We start from the raw sequence: 20,150 nt of genomic DNA, 5'->3' as shown, positions 1-20,150 counted from the left end.
GGCCTAATATTCGGTTATCTTGAAAGTATTTTTTTTTTTTCATTATACGTAACAAAAATTGAGTCAGATTCAAGTAGATAAAATAAAGGCAATTTAAGTCCCACAAAATTGTCTTTTATTACCCATTTAGTAGATTATATAGGCTGTATAATTATTTCATAAGCGGTTTTACTTAAATCTGTTCAATCTTAAAATCACCTACAAAAATGCAAGAAATTTCAGCAGTATGGCTAGAACTTTTTATTAAAATTAACGCAGCTAAAATATTTAACTTGCTATATAGTAAATTAGTAATAATTACAAAATGAGATTTATAAAAGTAATGATGTCACATGAAGTACTATAAAACACCAAACTTTTATTAGAATAAAAAAAAGGAACACAAACGATAAAAATGATAAAATAAAATTGGATTTCAACATTTTTTTCAAAATTAAAGATAAAATCAATAATATGAAATAAAAGCAAAATTTAATATTTAAAAAGCATGCCTACTTTTATCATAGCAGAGAATTATCTTTTAGAACTAACACACAAAATATCAGCACTTCAAAAATAATAGTTTATGAAGTTAGAAAAACCTTTTGGCAAGTTTTTGTGGAAATGAGAAATCAGTTTTTTATTTGAAACCCTATAATAAAATGTTTTCGAGCGATCTTTCACATCGAAAATTTAATAATGTGTATTCTAGTAAGAATAGAGAAAAAATATTTAAAGGAAAATGATAGTACGATTCATTCCAAATGGAATTTTTCAAAAATAAATTCTAACAAGAAGCATCATCCATAAGCAAGAAACTTCATCCGTAACGTTTATTTGAAAAAAAATTAACAAAACTGCAAGTGACATTATTACAGAATTCTACTTGATTACTCTGGAACTATTCGTTGAAAATGAAATTCATTTTGGGTGGAAAAACTGACAGTACTTTTCGAGTTCTTTAGGAATAAATAAGCTGCGACACAGATTCTTTACCTACTTTTAATTAACTGGAAAGTGAAATATTTAAAGATTCACTTATTAATATAATGAAAATTAGAATAATTTGCTAAAGTCATTAAGCTCATATAGTGAATGCATCTTTAACGAACTTTTGTGATTTTAAAAACTAAAATTTCACTTTTGTTGAATGGCAAAATGTTAGATTACTATATATACATAATTTCGTATTAACATTGAAAAGATACATCTTTCTTACACTGCATTTGTAAAATCTTTATGCTGTTATATTGGATTGATTTAAAAACACTTGGGTTTTTTTTACAATGATTAATCTTGTACTATAGTAATAACTTTAAGTCAATATTTAAAAGATGTTTAAATTTGATTATTTGATTTTTTGTTTGTTGATTTGATTAAAAGGAAAACAATATTTCATATTTAAGCTAGTGATATTTTCAAACATAACCTTATTAGTATAGAACATATTGTCTCGTCTATTATTTATGTAACATTATGTGGCATAAGTAAATTTCCATTTGATTGATGCTCATGCAAAATTCATTCAATAAAATATAATTTAAGGAAATGCTTTATTAATGCGAAAACATTATGTAAAATGCTATATAAATAAAATATCAACTTTATTCAGATAACTAGAATAAAGTAGATGATAAATTCTTTTAGTAATATATAGTCTATGTGTTACCGTTAAAGCATATAATGCAGTTATTTCATAGAATACCTAGTTATTCCATGAAATAACTGATCGTGTCCGTTAAAGTATGTAATATGTTATTAATTTGACACTTTAACTAGTTATTCTCTGAAATAACTAGGTATTCTATAAATTAACTAATGAGAGACAGTTAAAGTGTAAAATAAACAATTTATCTAAAATGAAATTAAACTAATGATAAACAATTAAAATGAAAAAGAAGCAATTTATCTAATTTATGCAGCGTATAAATGGTATTTATGGAAACGTACCATAAAATCATTTGTTACAACAAGGATTACTAAAATGACACTTGGAATTACAAAGAAAAATTATTTTTAAAACAAAAACATTTTTTATTTCTAAAACAAACAAACAAAAACATAAGTGCAGTAGGGGTGGAAGGTAAATGTATTTGTCGTTCGAGATATATGATATAGATTATTTTACACTTTAACGGGCTGCAGATCGTTATTCTATGAAATAACTAGTTAAACCATGAAATAGAAGAGAGTTTTACACTTTAACGGACACGATCAGTTATTTCATGGAATAACTAGGTATTCTATAAAATAACATATTTCATACTTTAACGGTAACATATGCATCAACGTTAAATAAATTGATTATAAAACAAATTTTCATTTGAAATAAATTTTAGTTGAATTCAATCTCTTACTGTATTAATTTCACTTCTCAAAGGGTTTTAGGAATTCCTAAAGTTGCCTACGTTCGGTCAATAGATACTAATTGTAACTAAACAAACATCATCGATTTTGCATCCAAATAAATTTAGTATATTAACTTTATTTTGACCTATTGATTAATAGAATCTATATTATAATCTATACCATTTGTAAACTTAATAACGTTTGTTATTTCTTTTTCTTTGACTCCACATAAAATCAAAGTAAGAAATTTTAAAAACTAAATTTAAATTTAAAAATTAATATATATTATTTTTGTCCTTTTTGGGGCAAAAAGTATAAAAAGTATTGGCTGTTTCTTAAGATCTTTCTAAATCTATCAACGAGACAGTTTTGCACAATTTTCGATAATCATAAATTTTTTTTAAAGAAATTAGTTGTAAATGTCCTGTTAATTTTAGAAACAAATTGTTTTGTATTGAAATAAATTGAATAAACCCCATATTGAAATTTGTATAGTAGTGAATTTTAATTCTTAATTTAACCTGGCAAGTATATCAGGCTAAATTAAGAATCAATAAGCCTGTATAGAACAAAATTTAATTTTACAAAATATTTCGACTGACATACTGTTTTTATCACCGTATAATATTATTTCTCTAGCTAACCAATTTTCAAACTGAAGAAACAACGAATTATAATTTTTAAATTGTTATTCTGGAAGAAATAAAACGATAAACTAGATTTCAGATAAAATTTGAATTGGCAATTTTTTAAAATTTTGAATCTAATTAACAAACCAAAAACGTGACTAGCCAAGAACTTTTTGCATGGAGCTGAAGTGTTATATACAAGTATTTTATTAATTATCGTCAAATTTAAAAATGATTGTTAATAAGATAAATTACATCATCTTAACTTTTTTCGGCTATGAACCTAAAAGTGTTCACGCATATCCCTTTCAGGATTGTGAAATATTTATATTATATGAAAGTAATTTGACAATCCACTGGCCAAAGTGTGTTGCATTCTTGCTTCGCACTTTGGCCAGTGGATAACTCCACGGAAAATAATTATGAACTTTTATATTGTGCTCCTTGTTATTATATTATAAATGATACAATCATAATGTCGTCGGTTCCACCTTTATATCTAAAAAATTATTTGCTTCCATTTTTAAGGCTATGAATTTTTTTCATTACGCTTTTCTATCCTTTGATATTTGGTTATTTATTGACTGTATGTTTCACTTTGCTGAACTGCTGTTTCATTGGTAATGCTGAGCTGTTTTATTTCATAGCAAAAATGGTATAGTTTGTGAATTTATTGGAATTAGATGTTTTAAGGTCAAATCTGTTTGTAAGTTTTGGAGTAATAAGAAAAAGAAATTTAAATTACTGAAAATGAGTTTTGCTATCCATCCTTTTTTTTCATCGATATATTTATTAATAAAGTAATTTTTATGATGAGCTATATTTTTTAAAAATTCTTAATAGAGCTTAACTCAAAGCATATAGCGTTTTTGATGAACGTTAAGTATAATTATTTCCAACTAAATTAACTACATGAAACTTTGAGAATATTGTCACAGAGTGAAATAAAATTTGATCGCATTGAAATTTGCATAATTAATCCTTTTTACAATTCCCATTGGTTATAAAGGTTGTCCCAAAATTAACGTAAGATTTGAATTTGTCACCATTCCTGCAATAAAGTGTTGGTAGCCCTATTAAAAAAACCATTTGACAGCTGATAGTTTAGGGTAAGTAAAATTGGAGCGTTACACGATAGAACAAAGTAAGAATGCAAGATTAGAATTAAATAAAAAAAAACAGTTTTTTTTTCTTTAAATTTTTATATTTCTATTGAATTGTAACGTACACAGTATAGGGTTATGTACAGAATAACACATAGGGCAAATGGTCTTTACAGCTTTGCTGGCACATACGCACTCTTTTGTCGAAATTTTCCATGACCATTTTGAATAAATGGGGCTGAATTTCGTTGATGTAGCGTTGAATTTCCTCTTTCAATGCACGCGTGCTTGTGAGCTTGTTGGTATAGACCTTTGACTTGAAATAACCCCATTAAAAGAAATCAAATGGTGTTAAATCACACGGGTCCAATTCTGAAATCTCAACGGATCTATGGTACCAATTCTTAAATTCTCGAACTTTGGCTCCCAGACTTTTTGAAATATTGTTCAACAATGAAAACACGTTGTTCTAGCATGCAACGCTCCGTTTTTACTAACCCTAAACTGTCAGCTGTCAAACGTTTTTTAATAGGGTTGCCAACACTTTACTGCGCGAATGGTGTCAAATTCAAATCTTGAGTTAATTCTGGGACACCCTTTATTTTATTGTTTTATTATAAATATTAAATTCACTTTAATAATTTGCTCATAAATAAAGACTGATTTTCGTTTTTTTTCGTTTTATTGCCTTAATTAATTATTAGTATTCAAGTTATATTTTATTAGCATCAGTATTTTATTGCTTTAATTACTTATTAGTATTATTTTTTGTTAAGATTTAAGCATGTTTGGAGAAAAAGAGAATAAATTAGAGAATCACCTTGAGGGATATTTATTTAGAGTAACAAAGAACAAATAAAAATGAATGCAAACATTTACAGTTCGTAATGTAGGCTTAGACGTATCTTCATGCACCGGATCGAAATGACCTATTATTTGAAGATATAGTATATTTTGATAGGCACATATTCATAATCTTTAATGTGAACACTGGTTTTTTTACTTCCACTTCTCTTCCTCCCTTTATTACCCTTCTCTCAAAACCATTTATATAGAATTAAAATAATTATCTTGTACTTTAGATGAAATTATCCAAAAACTTCCCCTAAAGTGCATAAACTCAAGACGCTTGTCGTATAACAACATAACTATCGTTATTTAAAAAACTTTCATATGACAGCGTTGTTTCCTATTACACAATTCTCTTCTATTTACGACTAATTACCGCTACCAGCATAAATGTCTGTGCTTTGTTTTCTAGATGGGCTGCATCTCGTTTTCTTTATTCCTCCCAAAGCTTGCTGTTTCAGTAGAAGCGAAATCACACTTTTCGTTGTAATATCCTTTGTTTTTAATGGTAAGAAGTATAGCCCGATTAAAGGCAATCTACCGTGATAATTTTATTAAGAGGAAATTCTGAGGCATGGGAGAAAAATAAGAGAAACGAAATAGCGTAGAAACATTATCTAGAATAAAAGAGAAATTGCTCACATATTTTATCACATTTACTCGAGTGTAATCACTCAGTGTATACAGTGCCGAGTGTAATCACGCAGTGTCTTACAAAGAACAATATTCTTATATCTCATCCCGAAAGATAATAACGTTATATTCAAGCCGTCAAATAGTAAAAATTTCATAAACAACTTTATATGTAGAAAAAGCTTATTCAGTTTCTATGTATACAAAAAAAGGAATAATCACAGTTTTTATATTTATCCTTGTTTTAGATATGTTTGAAGCATTTTAAAGTTTAATTTTTTAATAGACTTAACTTTATCTAAAATAAAAGAAAAAATGCTTACATATTTTAACTCATAAAAGTTACTCGAGTGTAATTACTCAATGTATAGCAAAGAACAATACCTTTAATAACTGATTTCGAAAGATAATAATGTTACATGAAAGTCTTCAAATATTTAAAAATTCATAAGCAACTTTATAAGTAGAGACCACTTATTCAGTTTATATATATATATATATATATATATATATATATATATATATATATATATATATATATATAAAGAGATAACCGTAGTTTTAATATTAATCATAATTTCAGATATGTTTAACACATATTAAAATGAATTTAATTTTTTTAGATTGCTTGAGGAAACAAAAGTTAAACATTCAAAAATAAATATCATTCTAAAATTTTACCTTATTAAGTGTATCCACTTCATCTTCTGCGCAGTATGGGAAAGTGATATTAGGTAGAAATCCATGAGCCCCTTGGAGATTTTGGCTAGCTGCTACAAGGTTATTTCTTGTTTCTGCTGCAAGGTAGTATCTCTGTTCCATATCACTGCATTAAATCAATACGGAACTTATTACTATTACTTCGAAAGACAAAAATGTATATGTAATAGATATGAGGTATGCACACTACATTGAATAAATGGATCCCCAGTATTACTATGTTGCTAGATTCTCTCGATAAGAAGATATTTATGATAATAGAAGACACAAATATTTATTTAAGTAAAAAAGTATCTTATATACTGTTATAAACTGAAATAACAATCTGAACAATAACACACATCTCGACTATTCTCATATTTCTATTATAGTATTTAGATAAAGATCTTATTTGACTCTTATTTGATGTATCTAAATCAGTACCCTCAAACTTGACAGTGTCGCAATTCAATCGAGGGGGAAAATACCTTAATGTTAAACACGAAGTCCTAGTCAAGTCTAAAATTCGTAGATATTGTAGTGAATAGTTTATAAGAAAATTAACAGCTGCGCTACCCGAGCAATTGCTTTTGTATCGTGGTCATGTTACTGGGCTGCGAACCACAAGGTCCTAGGTTCTATCCTCGCTCAATACAATTCACCACATTGGTGATCTTCGAAGAGGAAACTTCAACCTTCTTACAGCTGTTGTGGCGCCATCTACCCACAGCAACCCAAAGTCGTCAGATTCACTTGACGCAGCAACGCAAAGTCGTCAGACTCACTTGACGCAGCAACAGCATCAGCAACCACTCACCCACACATGCTCGCCATAATGCTTGGCGCTACTCAAATGGGCGCAGGCGCATTAGAATCGAAAGCTAATACATCACCACTCAACAGCCATACCGTTCGTCTCACCTCCAACTCACTGGAGGGAGAGTCTGTTGTGAATAGCTTATAAGCCAGTTAAAAGCTACGTTGCCCGAGCAATTGCTTTTGTATCGTGGTCATGTTACTGGGCTGCGAACCACAAGGTCCCAGGTTCTGTCATCGCTCCTAACAATCCACCACAATATCTTCAGTTCATTTGTCATCCTTAAGTGAGTGTTTATTCTACTTTTATCCCTGGTCAAAACCCTTATCAACATATGAGTGACAAGTCCTTCATCCATGTAATCCGCAATTGTCTCTGTAAACTGGTCTGCACACTTTTCCCAACTTGCGTGACGTGAACACCTATTAACGATTTAGATACTCCAACCTTACCGATGGGTAAAATATTTTATAAAAATAGAGTGACTATATTAACTGCTTTAATTTTACTTTCGTAAATTTTATATGCACTCATTAAAACACGTTTGGTTTGGTATAAAATTTTACGTAAACTTTCAAATAGATTCTGTAAAAATGATCCTGCATGTTTTTCACGTTATTCAATCTAAAATACGAGAATAAGAAACATTTTATTTGTGGTTTAAATACATTTCACTATATCCACTCAGTGTAAATAACATTTCAAGTCAACTTCCAACTAAACAACTATATCAGAATTTCAATCAATCTTGTCTGTAAGGCCTTAACCAAAAATTGCAAAATTATAAAAAATAATAGAGGAAATAAAACATTAAATTATTTGAAAAAAGGAGAATAAAATGCAAAGTATCTAACTTAAAAAACACTGTTATAATCTTTAGATTGTAGCATTCTTCCTTCATTTGTTTAAACGGATCTATTTAGTACAAAATGCTAGATCTAATTTGCATTTGGACCGAAATTAGGTTGTTTTAATTGGTCACAAAAAGAATAAATTGAATAGTCATTAGCTAATTGCTACTTAATTTCCTACTTTCTCGTTGCCTTAATGTAGAATGTTTGGAATGAAACATCTTAAATGTACCTCAATTACCAGTCTGAAGACTTTAATGAAATAACAAACGAAGTCTTCGTTTTGTCGATATTTTTATTTGTGGTCGTAATGAAAGAAACTTTTGGTTGCGTATTTTGCGTTAGATTGTTCTCTTATGATTAAAATTAATGATTTCCTTTAAGCAAAAGCTTATAGTTAGTAATACCTCTAGTAAATAAAGATAAAACCACGAGCGATTACATTATTATAGAATGTATGTTATATATGTTAAGACTATATAAATCCTCTCTTAAAATGCAGAGATTTAATTATCAGAATTTAGCTTTAAAGTGATATTCGGTTTTGCACAAATAAGTTAAATGTTTTTAAATACTTAAAAAAAAAGGAATTGAAAAATGTAATTATAAATATAAAAACAGAAAAATGTAATTGAAAAATACCTTGTATTTTAAGTTATAGTTATATTCAGGATTGTATTATTGGGATATACCTTATATCATATACAAGTCTGTGGAACACTGTGTATTTTAACTGTTGTGGCTCGTCTAATCTGTTTCAATCATCTATACAAATTAGTTTTTGAATTTTAAAGCTCGATTAAATTTCAGTAAATCTCAGTTTGATATTCGGTTTTAAACATGACCATTAATTGGATAAGAAATACTCGTATTACACAATTTTTGTCATCAAAATAAGAATCAATTAATCAAAATTAATGTTTCTTGCACAAAAAAGACAAAATCAAGAATTTAACATTAGTATGAAGGCTATTCAATAAAGAATGATCATAATTTTTGTAAAAGTAATTTTTAAAAAAATCAGGAAAAATTAAATTAAAATTGCAGGCTGTATTGAATAGGCAAAGAATGGATAACGCATGTTTGACAATTATGATGTCATTGTTGCGGTCTCGGTTACCGGCCAAATACATTTTGTTTCACTTTTGCCTATGCCGAAAATGCATGTATTACGAGGCAAAAATATTGAAATTTTTATTTTACTTTAAAAATCATCAGTTGAAGCCTATAAGATGCTACAGAGAGGTTATAGGGAAACTGTCCGTTCCTGTAACACACATATAAGATATCCAAAGTGTTTAAAGAAAAAAAGACTGAAGAAAGATTTATTTTGATAGAGAAATTTTTCCCTCCATGGTCCATATAACCTCTATACCAAGTTTCATCAAAATTCTATGGGCAGAATGGGTTCCAGAGGGCTCTGAATAGCGTCACTTTACCCTGAACAAAACAAGATTCCAACTCTTAATTGAACTGCAGATCTAGAATTGTTTACTTAATTTTATGAAGCAAATAATGAAAAAGAATACGATGAATTCTTATGAAAAGAAAAAAATGTTTTATTTGTAACTAATGCTTTATTAAAAAAACTGATTGTTATGAAACAATGCAGAATATAAATCTTTCTGTGTGATAGGACAGCTTTTTTCCCAGTCATCTATTTCATACTATGACAATATTTATTTTTAAGCAACGGCATGCAAGACTGTATTAATAAATAGGTAAAGTAAAGCATCTACCTAAAGGTTTCAATGTTTTTAAGGCTTTTCAAAAGAATTTAATTTGGTTATCTTGTTTAAATTACGATTAATTCGATGTTAAATTACAATTAAGATTATTTTCATTTATATATGAAAGAAGTGCATTTTTAAGAATTTATGCTACCAGAATTTTCTCTTAAAAAATCTATCCCTCTCTGTTTGTTAAATGAATTCTTTCAAATCTCAAACTAAAAAAAAATGTGTAAAAAAAGAAGATAACTGAAACTTAGTAAGTTAATAATTATATGAATTAACACAAATGAATATTGCAAAATCTATCATATAAAAACAGATCTCAGTTAAACTTAAGTAACTTTTGTTACCTGCAAATTAGTTTTGAAATATTTGTTCACATATAAATCAAAAATGTCTTCTGTAATTTTATATTAAATTTATCTTTTGGCGTGTATTGTGGATCTAAATTCAGAAGAATGTTGTTTCTGCTTTTTTGTTCCTGTAATATTGTCATCGAAGTCGAAAACGATTGATCAGGTACCTTTGAAAGGAAACTGTGGGTGTTAGAGTTTTAATCCCTTCGCTTGGAGAGTGAGAACTAAAGCGTCAGCAAATTTTTTTGAGCGTATGTTAGAAATAATTTTTAAAAAGTTGGATTTGGATAAGGAAATAAGAGAAAATTTTAGAATAAAGTAATATGGGCTAATTAAAGATAAAAAATAGGAAACTAATTATGATTTAAATTGGATAAAAAGATATCATTACATACATATTATCAGTTCTAGCATATTCGAACAATTCATAATTTATTATTACATCAATTCGACAGCACAGTTTCATCTCTTTAAGTTTCTCAAAATGTACTCTTTTATGGGAAGATAAATGTACCGAACTGCCATACGTAAAAAAAAAAAATCAGATATTTGTATTTTAAAAAAATATATATTTCCTTTAATATATTTAACTATGTTATTTCAGTGATGGAGCAAATATTCTACTTTTGAAGTTTACAGATTTAGTACAGATCGATCAAACATAAAGGCCCGAATCGATTCTTCTTACTATACTAGAACGCCAAGCAGAAAATGCTCCCTACCATGCCTGTATGCAAGAAAGTCAAGGGAAGTGCATCATGAAGGGTGAATGAAAATGGTGCTTTGGAGAGTTTTGACAAAATGTGACTGAATGAGTCAAATCTATATAGTTAAAATAACTGCCAAAGTCAAGAACCTGCTCCTCAACCCCCACCGATAGAAAGATTTCATCCATTTTATTCGCTAATTATATTCGCTGCTTTGTTCTACTAATGATGTTCTATGCTTATTGGAAAGTATAATTTGAAATACAGTGCGAGTCATAAGTTTTATACAATGGTGAAAGCGGCGAGTCATTTATTTTTCATTTCCAGGAAGGTGAACCAAGTGAAAAGACTTTCCACTGACGGAGAAGGAACAGATTGACAATATTCTGTTGACTGGGATAACAATCGATACACTCAGCCTTGATGCGTGCACTCAGAGAGTGTTGATTACTGGTAGGAATTGTTTTGAGCATACCGTGTCCCTAGAGTCGGGAGGAGGGAATAGGCATCCCTTAATCCCTTAAGTGAATGCCATTTCGGAGAAGTGGCCAGTGATGTAGATGGATGGGATAAAGGCGGTAATTGGCCAAAAGAAATCTTGTCGATAATGCTTCGTTCACTGGAGGAAGAGTGGTCGGTTGTACACAAATGTAGCGTATACTTTCAATGTAATGCACAAAATACAAGTAATTCATGACACGGTGATAAAACTAATCATGAAATTGATAAAAAAAAAATCAAATTCCGTCGAAAAGTCAGCAGATTAGAAGATCAGAAGTGGCAGCAGATGAAATTTTATTATACCATGGTATATAGGTTATCTATATTTAAAACTGTGCATTGAAATTTATATTCATTAATGTGCATTACAATTATCTAAATTCATTACTGTGCATTACTATTTTCGATATTCATTACTGTGCATTACTATTTTCGATATTCATTACTGTGCATTACTATTTTCGATATTCATTACTGTGCATTACAATTTTCTATATTCATTACTGTGCATTACTATTTTCTATATTCATTACTGTGCATTACTATTTTCTATATCCATTACTGTGCATTACTATTTTCTATATCCATTACTGTGCATTACTATTTTCTATATTAATTACTGTGCATTACTATTTTCTATATTCAATACTGTGCTTTCTTCATATAAGGAGTAAATTACATGAAGAATGGTACCATTCTAAGTGAATAGAATAATTCAAATCCACTCTTTCTTTGTTTCAATTGGTTTATCTTCCTCGAAAGGGAAACTAAATTAGTCACCGCATTCGCTGTTTGTATGGAGACTTATGAATCAACATGTAGTATCTACTTTTGTTATGATAAGATGTAGTTAATTACAGTTGGTTGCCCTGACTATTGATATGATGCCAAACATATATTTGCCGAAGGTGAGTAGTATCAATGAAAATTATTTCTCATTTTGAGGAATGAATTCCTTGAGTGTTTAAAAATTATGATTTACATAAATAAACTTCTAGTAATTTTTATAGTGATAAGTGATTTCTGTTATCTCTAGTACTAATTCTGAAGAGATTAAAAGTAACTCCTTATGGAAGATAGTTTAGTTTGGTTTAGTTTCGTTATATTAACGTCACGTTTTAAAGCAAGACTAGGGCAATTTTGGGACGGACCTCTTAATTTTGAACCGTGTTCAGCTGACAAGGACGACACGTGAGCTAGCAGAGCTTTGTGGATGGTAAACATAGAAAATACCTTGTTTTTCAATTAACAACTTTATATTCAACATTACAAAAAAATATGGTATTCTCTATTATGCAAGCAAAACAAAAATGCAAGTAAGTAAAATTATTACTTCACAAAACAAAACAATTAAAATGTATCCGTTTATTATTGTTTTAGCATAAGCAGTCGTACTATTAGGAGTACACTGTAGAATTATTAAATAGCATATTCATTATATATCCTATATACATCAACAGGTATTGGAGCTTTAATCTTAGACTCATAATATTTTAAAACACAAAATTAGGTATGGTGCTTAAAAAGTAACACTTGACATTTAAGGATTAAAGCATTCACTGTTTTTTATCATTTTTTAAATCGTACCCTTTAAAATGTTTTCTAAATCATTTTTCATTTTTTTAAAACTTATTATCCAATTAAATATACTTCTACTCTATCTTATCTGTACAGAACAATAGAAATATTTCTGTTTTAATAAAAGAACCGAACGTATAAGGTAGGAAAATCTCCTACTCATGAATTTATAATGCTAAATACATGCATTTATACTTATACTTAATGCATTATGCTTATGCATTTATACTTATACTTAATGCTGCATTTATACTTATACTTAATGCATTATACTTATACTTAATGCATTATACTTATACTTAATGCATTATACTTATACTTAATGCATTATACTTATGCATTTATACTTATACTTAATGCTGCATTTATACTTATACTTAATGCTGCATTTATACTTATACTTAATGCATTATACTTATGTATTTATACTTTTACTTAATGCATTATACTTATGCATTTATACTTATACTTAATGCATTATACTTATGCATTTATACTTATACTTAATGCATTATACTTATGCATTTATACTTATACTTAATGCATTATACTTATGCATTTATACTTATACTTAATGCATTATACTTATACTTAATGCATTATACTTATACTTAATGCATTATACTTATGCATTTATACTTATACTTAATGCTGCTTTTATACTTATACTTAATGCTGCTTTTATACTTATACTTAATGCTGCTTTTATACTTATACTTAATGCTGCATTTATACTTATACTTAAATACATGCATTATGAAATATTCTTCAGAACTTTTCTATACTTACTTCTCCGGTATCTCTAACAGTTCCTTCCATTTCTGAACAGCAAGACCGAGTTGAGCACAGGCCTGTTTGACCATGATTTGAGCTTGCTTCCATTTAAAATGAGCCTGATCAATATGGTTTTTCCTTTCTTGAAGGAAATCGTATTCCTTTTCGAGCCTGTTTTCTCTCTCACTTCCATACGCTCCACCGAAAATGCTGTCTAGAAATAATTCCATCAGATGAATAACGTAATTACTTTAAAGTTCAGAGAAGCTCTAAGATAGGTATAAGAATTGTTAATACAGTATAGGACAGCTAGGGTCTTTACATATCATTAAAATTAATGCACATATATTAGTAAAGGGTGAAAACTTAAGAATTATTTGTAATGAGGGATCTAAATGTTAAAAATTCTAGACATTGATTCTGATAAAATGATTCAAATCTTCATGTCAAACCAGGGTTCTTTTAGTAATAAAGTATTTTATTGTATTCTTTTAGAATAACATATTAATAAGCATTGTATCCATATTAATATATTGCGATGTAAAAAAATACTCAAGTCAAGTATGAATTCATACCAAGATGAAGAAAATATTTTATTGTAACATCTCCCCTCATACACACTCGAATTAGATTTCAAAATAGGTTAAAACAACTAGTCGAGCAATCAATAAGAAAAGGTCAAATTGCCATTTAAGGTATATGCCTGAATTGTAGACAACATCATATTTTAATAATTTGGGACAACAGGCTCAAAATTGTTTTGAGGCCCCAACCCTTATCCTTTGTCTTAGATTCGCAGCTAACTTAATACTTTGATGTAAATCTAGAATATTTTGATTTCATCCAAAGTCTCGAGTTACGGGTAAGTGCCTCAGCGCCTATGCGAAAAAAACCACTGTCTACAGATAATAATTTGCAATCTTGATAAGCCAATGTAAGAGTTGCATTGCTTTTAATCATCAGGAAGTGGTCAATTCATTAGTAAGGGCACTCAAAAACGCGCATTACGTAATCTAAGATTGAAACACACACGTAATCAGAAAAACTTATTATAACACCTGCTTATATTAATAGTGAAGATATGTTGCTTTATCAGGATGGCAAGTAGTGTCCCTATAAGAGCAACTAAGTTGCTATCTCTTTACAGTGATAATTCAATATATTTTTGATACACTCATATACGAATTTTAAAAACAAAAACACCATATCAGTTAATAATTAACCAGAAAACGACCCACTCCCGCCATACCTAAGTGTCCAGGGTTACATGAAGATTGGACTGTGCGACAGCATCATCGAAAATGAAATGTACGCCAAATGACTCCCATTACGGTGCAGTCCATACGCTCACCACAAATGAAGTAGGAATGAATGCAGATAAGCCCCACACTATTATTATACTTATCAGGGAAGCGAGAACTTACTTATTTATAAGGACAACTTTTCATTCTCATGTCTGATGTGCCCCCAATAAGAGTTATTTTCAATTAATAAATTTCTGCTTTTTTACATAGTTTTTAATTTTTTTACGCATTTTCTTGTTCTAGTTTTTACTTCTTCATTTAATATATGCAGTACAATTTACTATCAAAGCTTTGGTAAATTGCTCCATTTTCCGTGCATATCGTCAAAAAATATAAATTCGAAAGAAAAGGAAAGAGACTTTTATTACAAAAGATCAAAACTTTCATTAATTTCAGAAAGTAATAACACAAATTTACCAGGAATAATTGTGACGATTTAGTGTCTATATATGATTGTTTAAAAGACACATATTCAGAAAAGAGAAAACATTTTTCTGTCTTGAAAGTTTGTTTAATTAATATCATATACATTTCTCAGAGCTTTGACCGTTATAAGCAGTAATTTAATATTAATTTTCCTTTTTAAACCAAATACACTTCACTTAAACTATAGTTTTTTTATCTGTAAATATTTCAACCGAGATAATTTCACGCATATGCTCAAATTTCAATCAGAAACCAATTTTCTATGCTCAGATACTTTTATAAAAATAAAAATTCACCTTCAACTCAAATTTAAATCCCATTTTAATATTCTTTAAAATATTATTTCCAAATTCATGCTTTCGTCTTTAGAGAGATTAATTCTTATGTGGGTTAAAAATAAAGAAATGAAGTAAATAAAAAATTGCTACGCATATTTTATTGTTTGGAAATGGACAAATTTAAAATATCAATATTTAATAAAGTATCTCTGCTTTTAAATTGGTATCATTCGTTTTATCATCACAGAAAAAAATGTGATCAGTTTTTAATTTTTTTAAATCGGATTTGATCTGATATTTATAGCTGAAAACGTCAAAAATATCCGAATTATGAGCAGGCAATATCGTGGACTATAACTCTTATTTTATTGCATTTACCATAAATATAAGTAAAAGTGAAGGAAAAATTTCAAGTGATACATTTACTATCGATAAATATACTTATTTTTCTTTACGATTTGTAGCATTATCAAGGATAATGTCAGCTCTATCTAAAATTAAACGACATTCCTTCATTGATCTAACCTTGTAACTGCGTTTTGTTGCTCGCAATTATGAAGCCGGATATTCATTTAAACTGGGTTCCATTTCATTCATTTCTTTATCTCTCTCGTGAAACAAGAAGCTTTAGAGAATAAATGAAGCAAGAATGAACATTCTTTATCCCAAGGTATCTTATATGGCTTTTGGTTCTACCGAAACTGTGAGGAAAACTAAGCATTTAACCTAACAGCAGACAACTTCAAATTTTAATCACTCACATTTCTAGTGAATTGATACTCTGACATAAACTATGAACTTCCTCATTTGGTGTAATTTACACTTCCATTCCAAGGCAGTTTTCATCTGTTATGGCATTCAAACATTACACAAGGGAAACCATATTCAGATTCTACGATCAATAGACTTCAGGATCTTCAATCTCCAGTAATATTTAATGCATCCTGCTTTCAGGTATCGCGTATCACTACCAATTACTCAAGTTAAGTAACTGATGTTTAGCCTCATTAATTAGAAAGTATTTCTCTGAAATTACTTTTAAATGAAATTTTGAAGCAACTTATTTATAGAACGCTTGAATATATATAGCCTCAGCATTTTAATTTGGTGTTAAAATGTAATCAGTGCTTCAGCTAATTAATTAAAGTAATGAATAAATTTAATAAAAATAATCTTTTTAAATGATTTGATTAACTTACTTAAAAGGAGAATGACTTTATTTTAATTATTTCCTACTTTTAATCAATTATTTATTACTTAGTTTGATGAAAGTTTATGATTCTTGAAATCATTTGTTTCCCAAATTCACTACCAAGTAGCGCCACTCGAATGATATCAAAATATAATTTAATTAATCAATTAAATGATGATCAAGCACTGAAAATATTAAAATGATGTATTTTCGTCGAGAAAACAAACATAATAAACTTTATCTCATGAGGAAGTGAGGGAAAAATAAAATAAAAGTTCCATATTTACAAATATGAAACAATTAAAATTGGACTATTTTGCACAAAAATCATGTTTTTATTTCTGGAAATGTCATTTATAAAAATTTTTAAAAATTCTTATTTTAACCGTTAAGCGTAAAAGCTATAACATTTAATTGTAAACAAAAAAATTCTCAATTTTTTTTTAAAAAAAATATTTTAGAAATCTCCATTTCCGTTACATCAACTTAAAAATGAAAAAATTCTTTATATGGTATTTTTTTTATTTTCTTGCATGATCTAATATCTTGTCAGATACAAATGTCAAGATATGTACTTCAAAATAATAATAATATTCAGATATGTACTTCAACATTTTATAATTAGGTCCAGAGTTCAGTTCCTTTATATAGGTAAAACAAAAGGATTGTAACATCCTGGAGTAAAGTTTCATATTTGAAATCACAAGTTCGATACTCATTTTTCTTGATATACCATCCATATGGATAAGGTAAGTAATAAATTTATCGTGATTCAAACATTTTTGTATTGGTAATAAATAAATGAATATCGAATAATCAGTGCTCCTTCTCATCTGACAACACACCGAAATTTGGATTCATTCCCTAAAATCAGCTTAAAGTTTTAAATAGGACATTAATACAGCGAATCACTCAATCAAAGCAGTAAAGAAATAAATTTGTATTTATTTCAATACGTAAATAATAGTTTATTGAAACAAGAGATCTTGTCCTAATACAGTACAAAACATGAAATGGCAAAAGAATGGTATTAAAAAGATTTATAAAAGTAGCATAGGTTCGAAATGGTCACTTAAAAATATCGAAAAATCTGGTTGAAATTATTATTTTCTAAGGAGCATAATAACTTTCATTAAGTTTCCAGTCCTTCTTCAAACACTTTAGCATTCTTGTTGGATTCAAAGTTCGAATGTGTTAAGCTAGACATTACACAGATGGTATATACCCTACGATGCAACAACAAGTACGCTCCACCAATAGACATTTGGATAAATTGATTGACCAAAACGCCATAACAGCAGAAATGGGAACTATGACTAAGTCCTGAAAATAATCATGGGCCACAGTACAGCTATTCCCGTGGGAGGCACGTCCCATCAACGGTTAGCCAATCCCACACTATTTCTATACCCACCAGGGCGACGAGAACCAATTACCATGAACTGAAGTCTCTCATACCCATTTTTGAGCTGCCCCCCCAGAGGATACCTTACGGTGTAAAAGCAAAGTCAGCGAAATTAAAAGCGCCATCTGAGATATTGTGCTTTTTCGTGTCAGTAACATGAGATAAATATGAATGAAAAGCACAACAGTTGCAATAATTGACGAATACTTAGAAATAGTGTTTAGGTGTTGCAATGGCACAAAATGTTTTTTGAAAATGAGATTTTGATAAACTTTACTTCGGCGTGCTCTTTCTTCCTCAATGAAACTTAGCTACCTCACAATATTCTGAATCATCTTAAATTTTAATTAAAAAGATTTGGATCTCAATATGTTCGAAAGACATTCAATGCAATTTCATAAATACTTTAATTTTCATCAAGAAGCTTCACAGTGGCTGTGCATTATTCATCAGGCCATCACTGTTTAAATAGTATAATCAAAGAAAATGGCTATATTTTGTATTCCAGATTAAGTTATCCATACTTAATCCTACATGAGGAAGATAGAAGTGGCTTAAAAAAAAAAAGAAGAGCAAGCAAGGCATAGAAATAATTTACTATGCCATGGATAGCAAATTTGACTTTTTAGATGCTATACCCTATATTATAGTAGGTGCAAGAAGGATTTGAAAGCATTGAACCATTAACGGTTTACCAGAATTCCTAGAATTGGTTAATCGTTCATAGTCATTTCTGACTGTGTCCTAACATATTCAACACGAGAAGATATGAACTAATTACAACACAATATATCAACCTTTTTTTAATATACAATATATATACAGTGAACTAAATTGATACTGAGCTGCCAGATAATCACTCCATTTTACAGCACATCTGCCTTTGCTTAATCACTAAATTAAACACACTAAGTTAAACTAGTATTGATTTGTTAGATCGACTTCCTATTTTATATCGCCTTTGCCTTCGTTTCATCATTAATATAAATACAATGAGCTAAAGTAACACTGATTTTTTTCGGATAAATATCCTATTTTAATGCAACATTCGTAATGGCACAAATCTAGCAAATTTTAATTGAAAGCAGATGACAAGGCCAGCACCTAAACTGGCATCTCATTCCACAATTATCAGTTCCATACCAGTTTGAGGATTTTGGCCCCATTGCTAGATCTAACAAGAAAAGCAGACATGTTATAGATGGAATTTAAATTTGGGCGCCTTTGACATGGAAGACGAAATTCTGGCAATAAAAAGTTATGATGCTCTCTGTAGATGGATTATAAAAGCCCGTTATACAAGCGAAGCATTTGGGCTCGTGTATGTTGCAAATTTAAAGGAGGGAAAGAAGTGTTAATGCGTGATATTTAAAAGTAAATTTCTTTAAAAGTATTCGGAAAACCGCATTGAAGTCTTTCAAATTAAGATGGTCTTTTAAATTATTTTTAAACATTTTTATTACTCTTGAGACCTTTCGTATTCGTATAGACGAAATATTGAAATATTTTTTTCTCACATCCTTATCTGGTAATTTTAAAATTTTGCACAACTGTATGTTCCCGATGACAATTTATTATTTTAATATTTCAAGATTCAAATGTCAGTTAATTAATTAAATTTAATTTTGTCTCTACACGAATAGCCCTATCTGACAATGAATTTGAAGATTTATAATAATAAATTTGCAATTAAAGAATGAATAAAGATAAAAATTGATATTTTATAATCCTTAACAAAAGTGTTTTTTGAACTAATTATTTAAATTAAAGAACATTTTTTAGTAACTAAGATTTAAAAACGTAACATAAACGTAATGTGCTCGTGATTTTGAGAAGTAAAGATTCATGTTATTTACCAAATTCTTTGTTGAAATTAGGCTTTTAATTTAAGAAGCTCTACAATAAAATGTTCGAGCTATAGTCAACAAATAAATGCATTCTTTGATCTGCTCTGCAATTTCTCTTTGCGATTGGCTTGTGAGCCAGG

At 29.0% G+C, this 20,150-nt stretch overlaps 1 protein-coding gene across 2 annotated transcripts in view; it reads right to left on the bottom strand.

The window, feature by feature from the left end:
• The window catches only part of LOC129958617 (paramyosin-like), a 224,330-nt gene that overhangs the window by 103,425 nt on the left and 100,755 nt on the right, over window positions 1–20,150 (bottom strand). For both annotated transcript variants that reach the window (XM_056071216.1, XM_056071217.1), the window contains exons 7-8: window positions 13,574–13,772; window positions 6,224–6,368 (exon numbers count right to left, since the gene is read on the bottom strand). In XM_056071216.1, the coding sequence (XP_055927191.1) occupies window positions 6,224–6,368; window positions 13,574–13,772 (344 nt within the window). The remainder of the gene's footprint in view (window positions 1–6,223; window positions 6,369–13,573; window positions 13,773–20,150) is intronic.

This window comes from Argiope bruennichi, chromosome X1, assembly GCF_947563725.1.
Source record: "Argiope bruennichi chromosome X1, qqArgBrue1.1, whole genome shotgun sequence".
NCBI lineage: Eukaryota > Metazoa > Arthropoda > Arachnida > Araneae > Araneidae > Argiope > Argiope bruennichi.
This window is presented reverse-complemented; position numbering and strand designations above follow the sequence as displayed.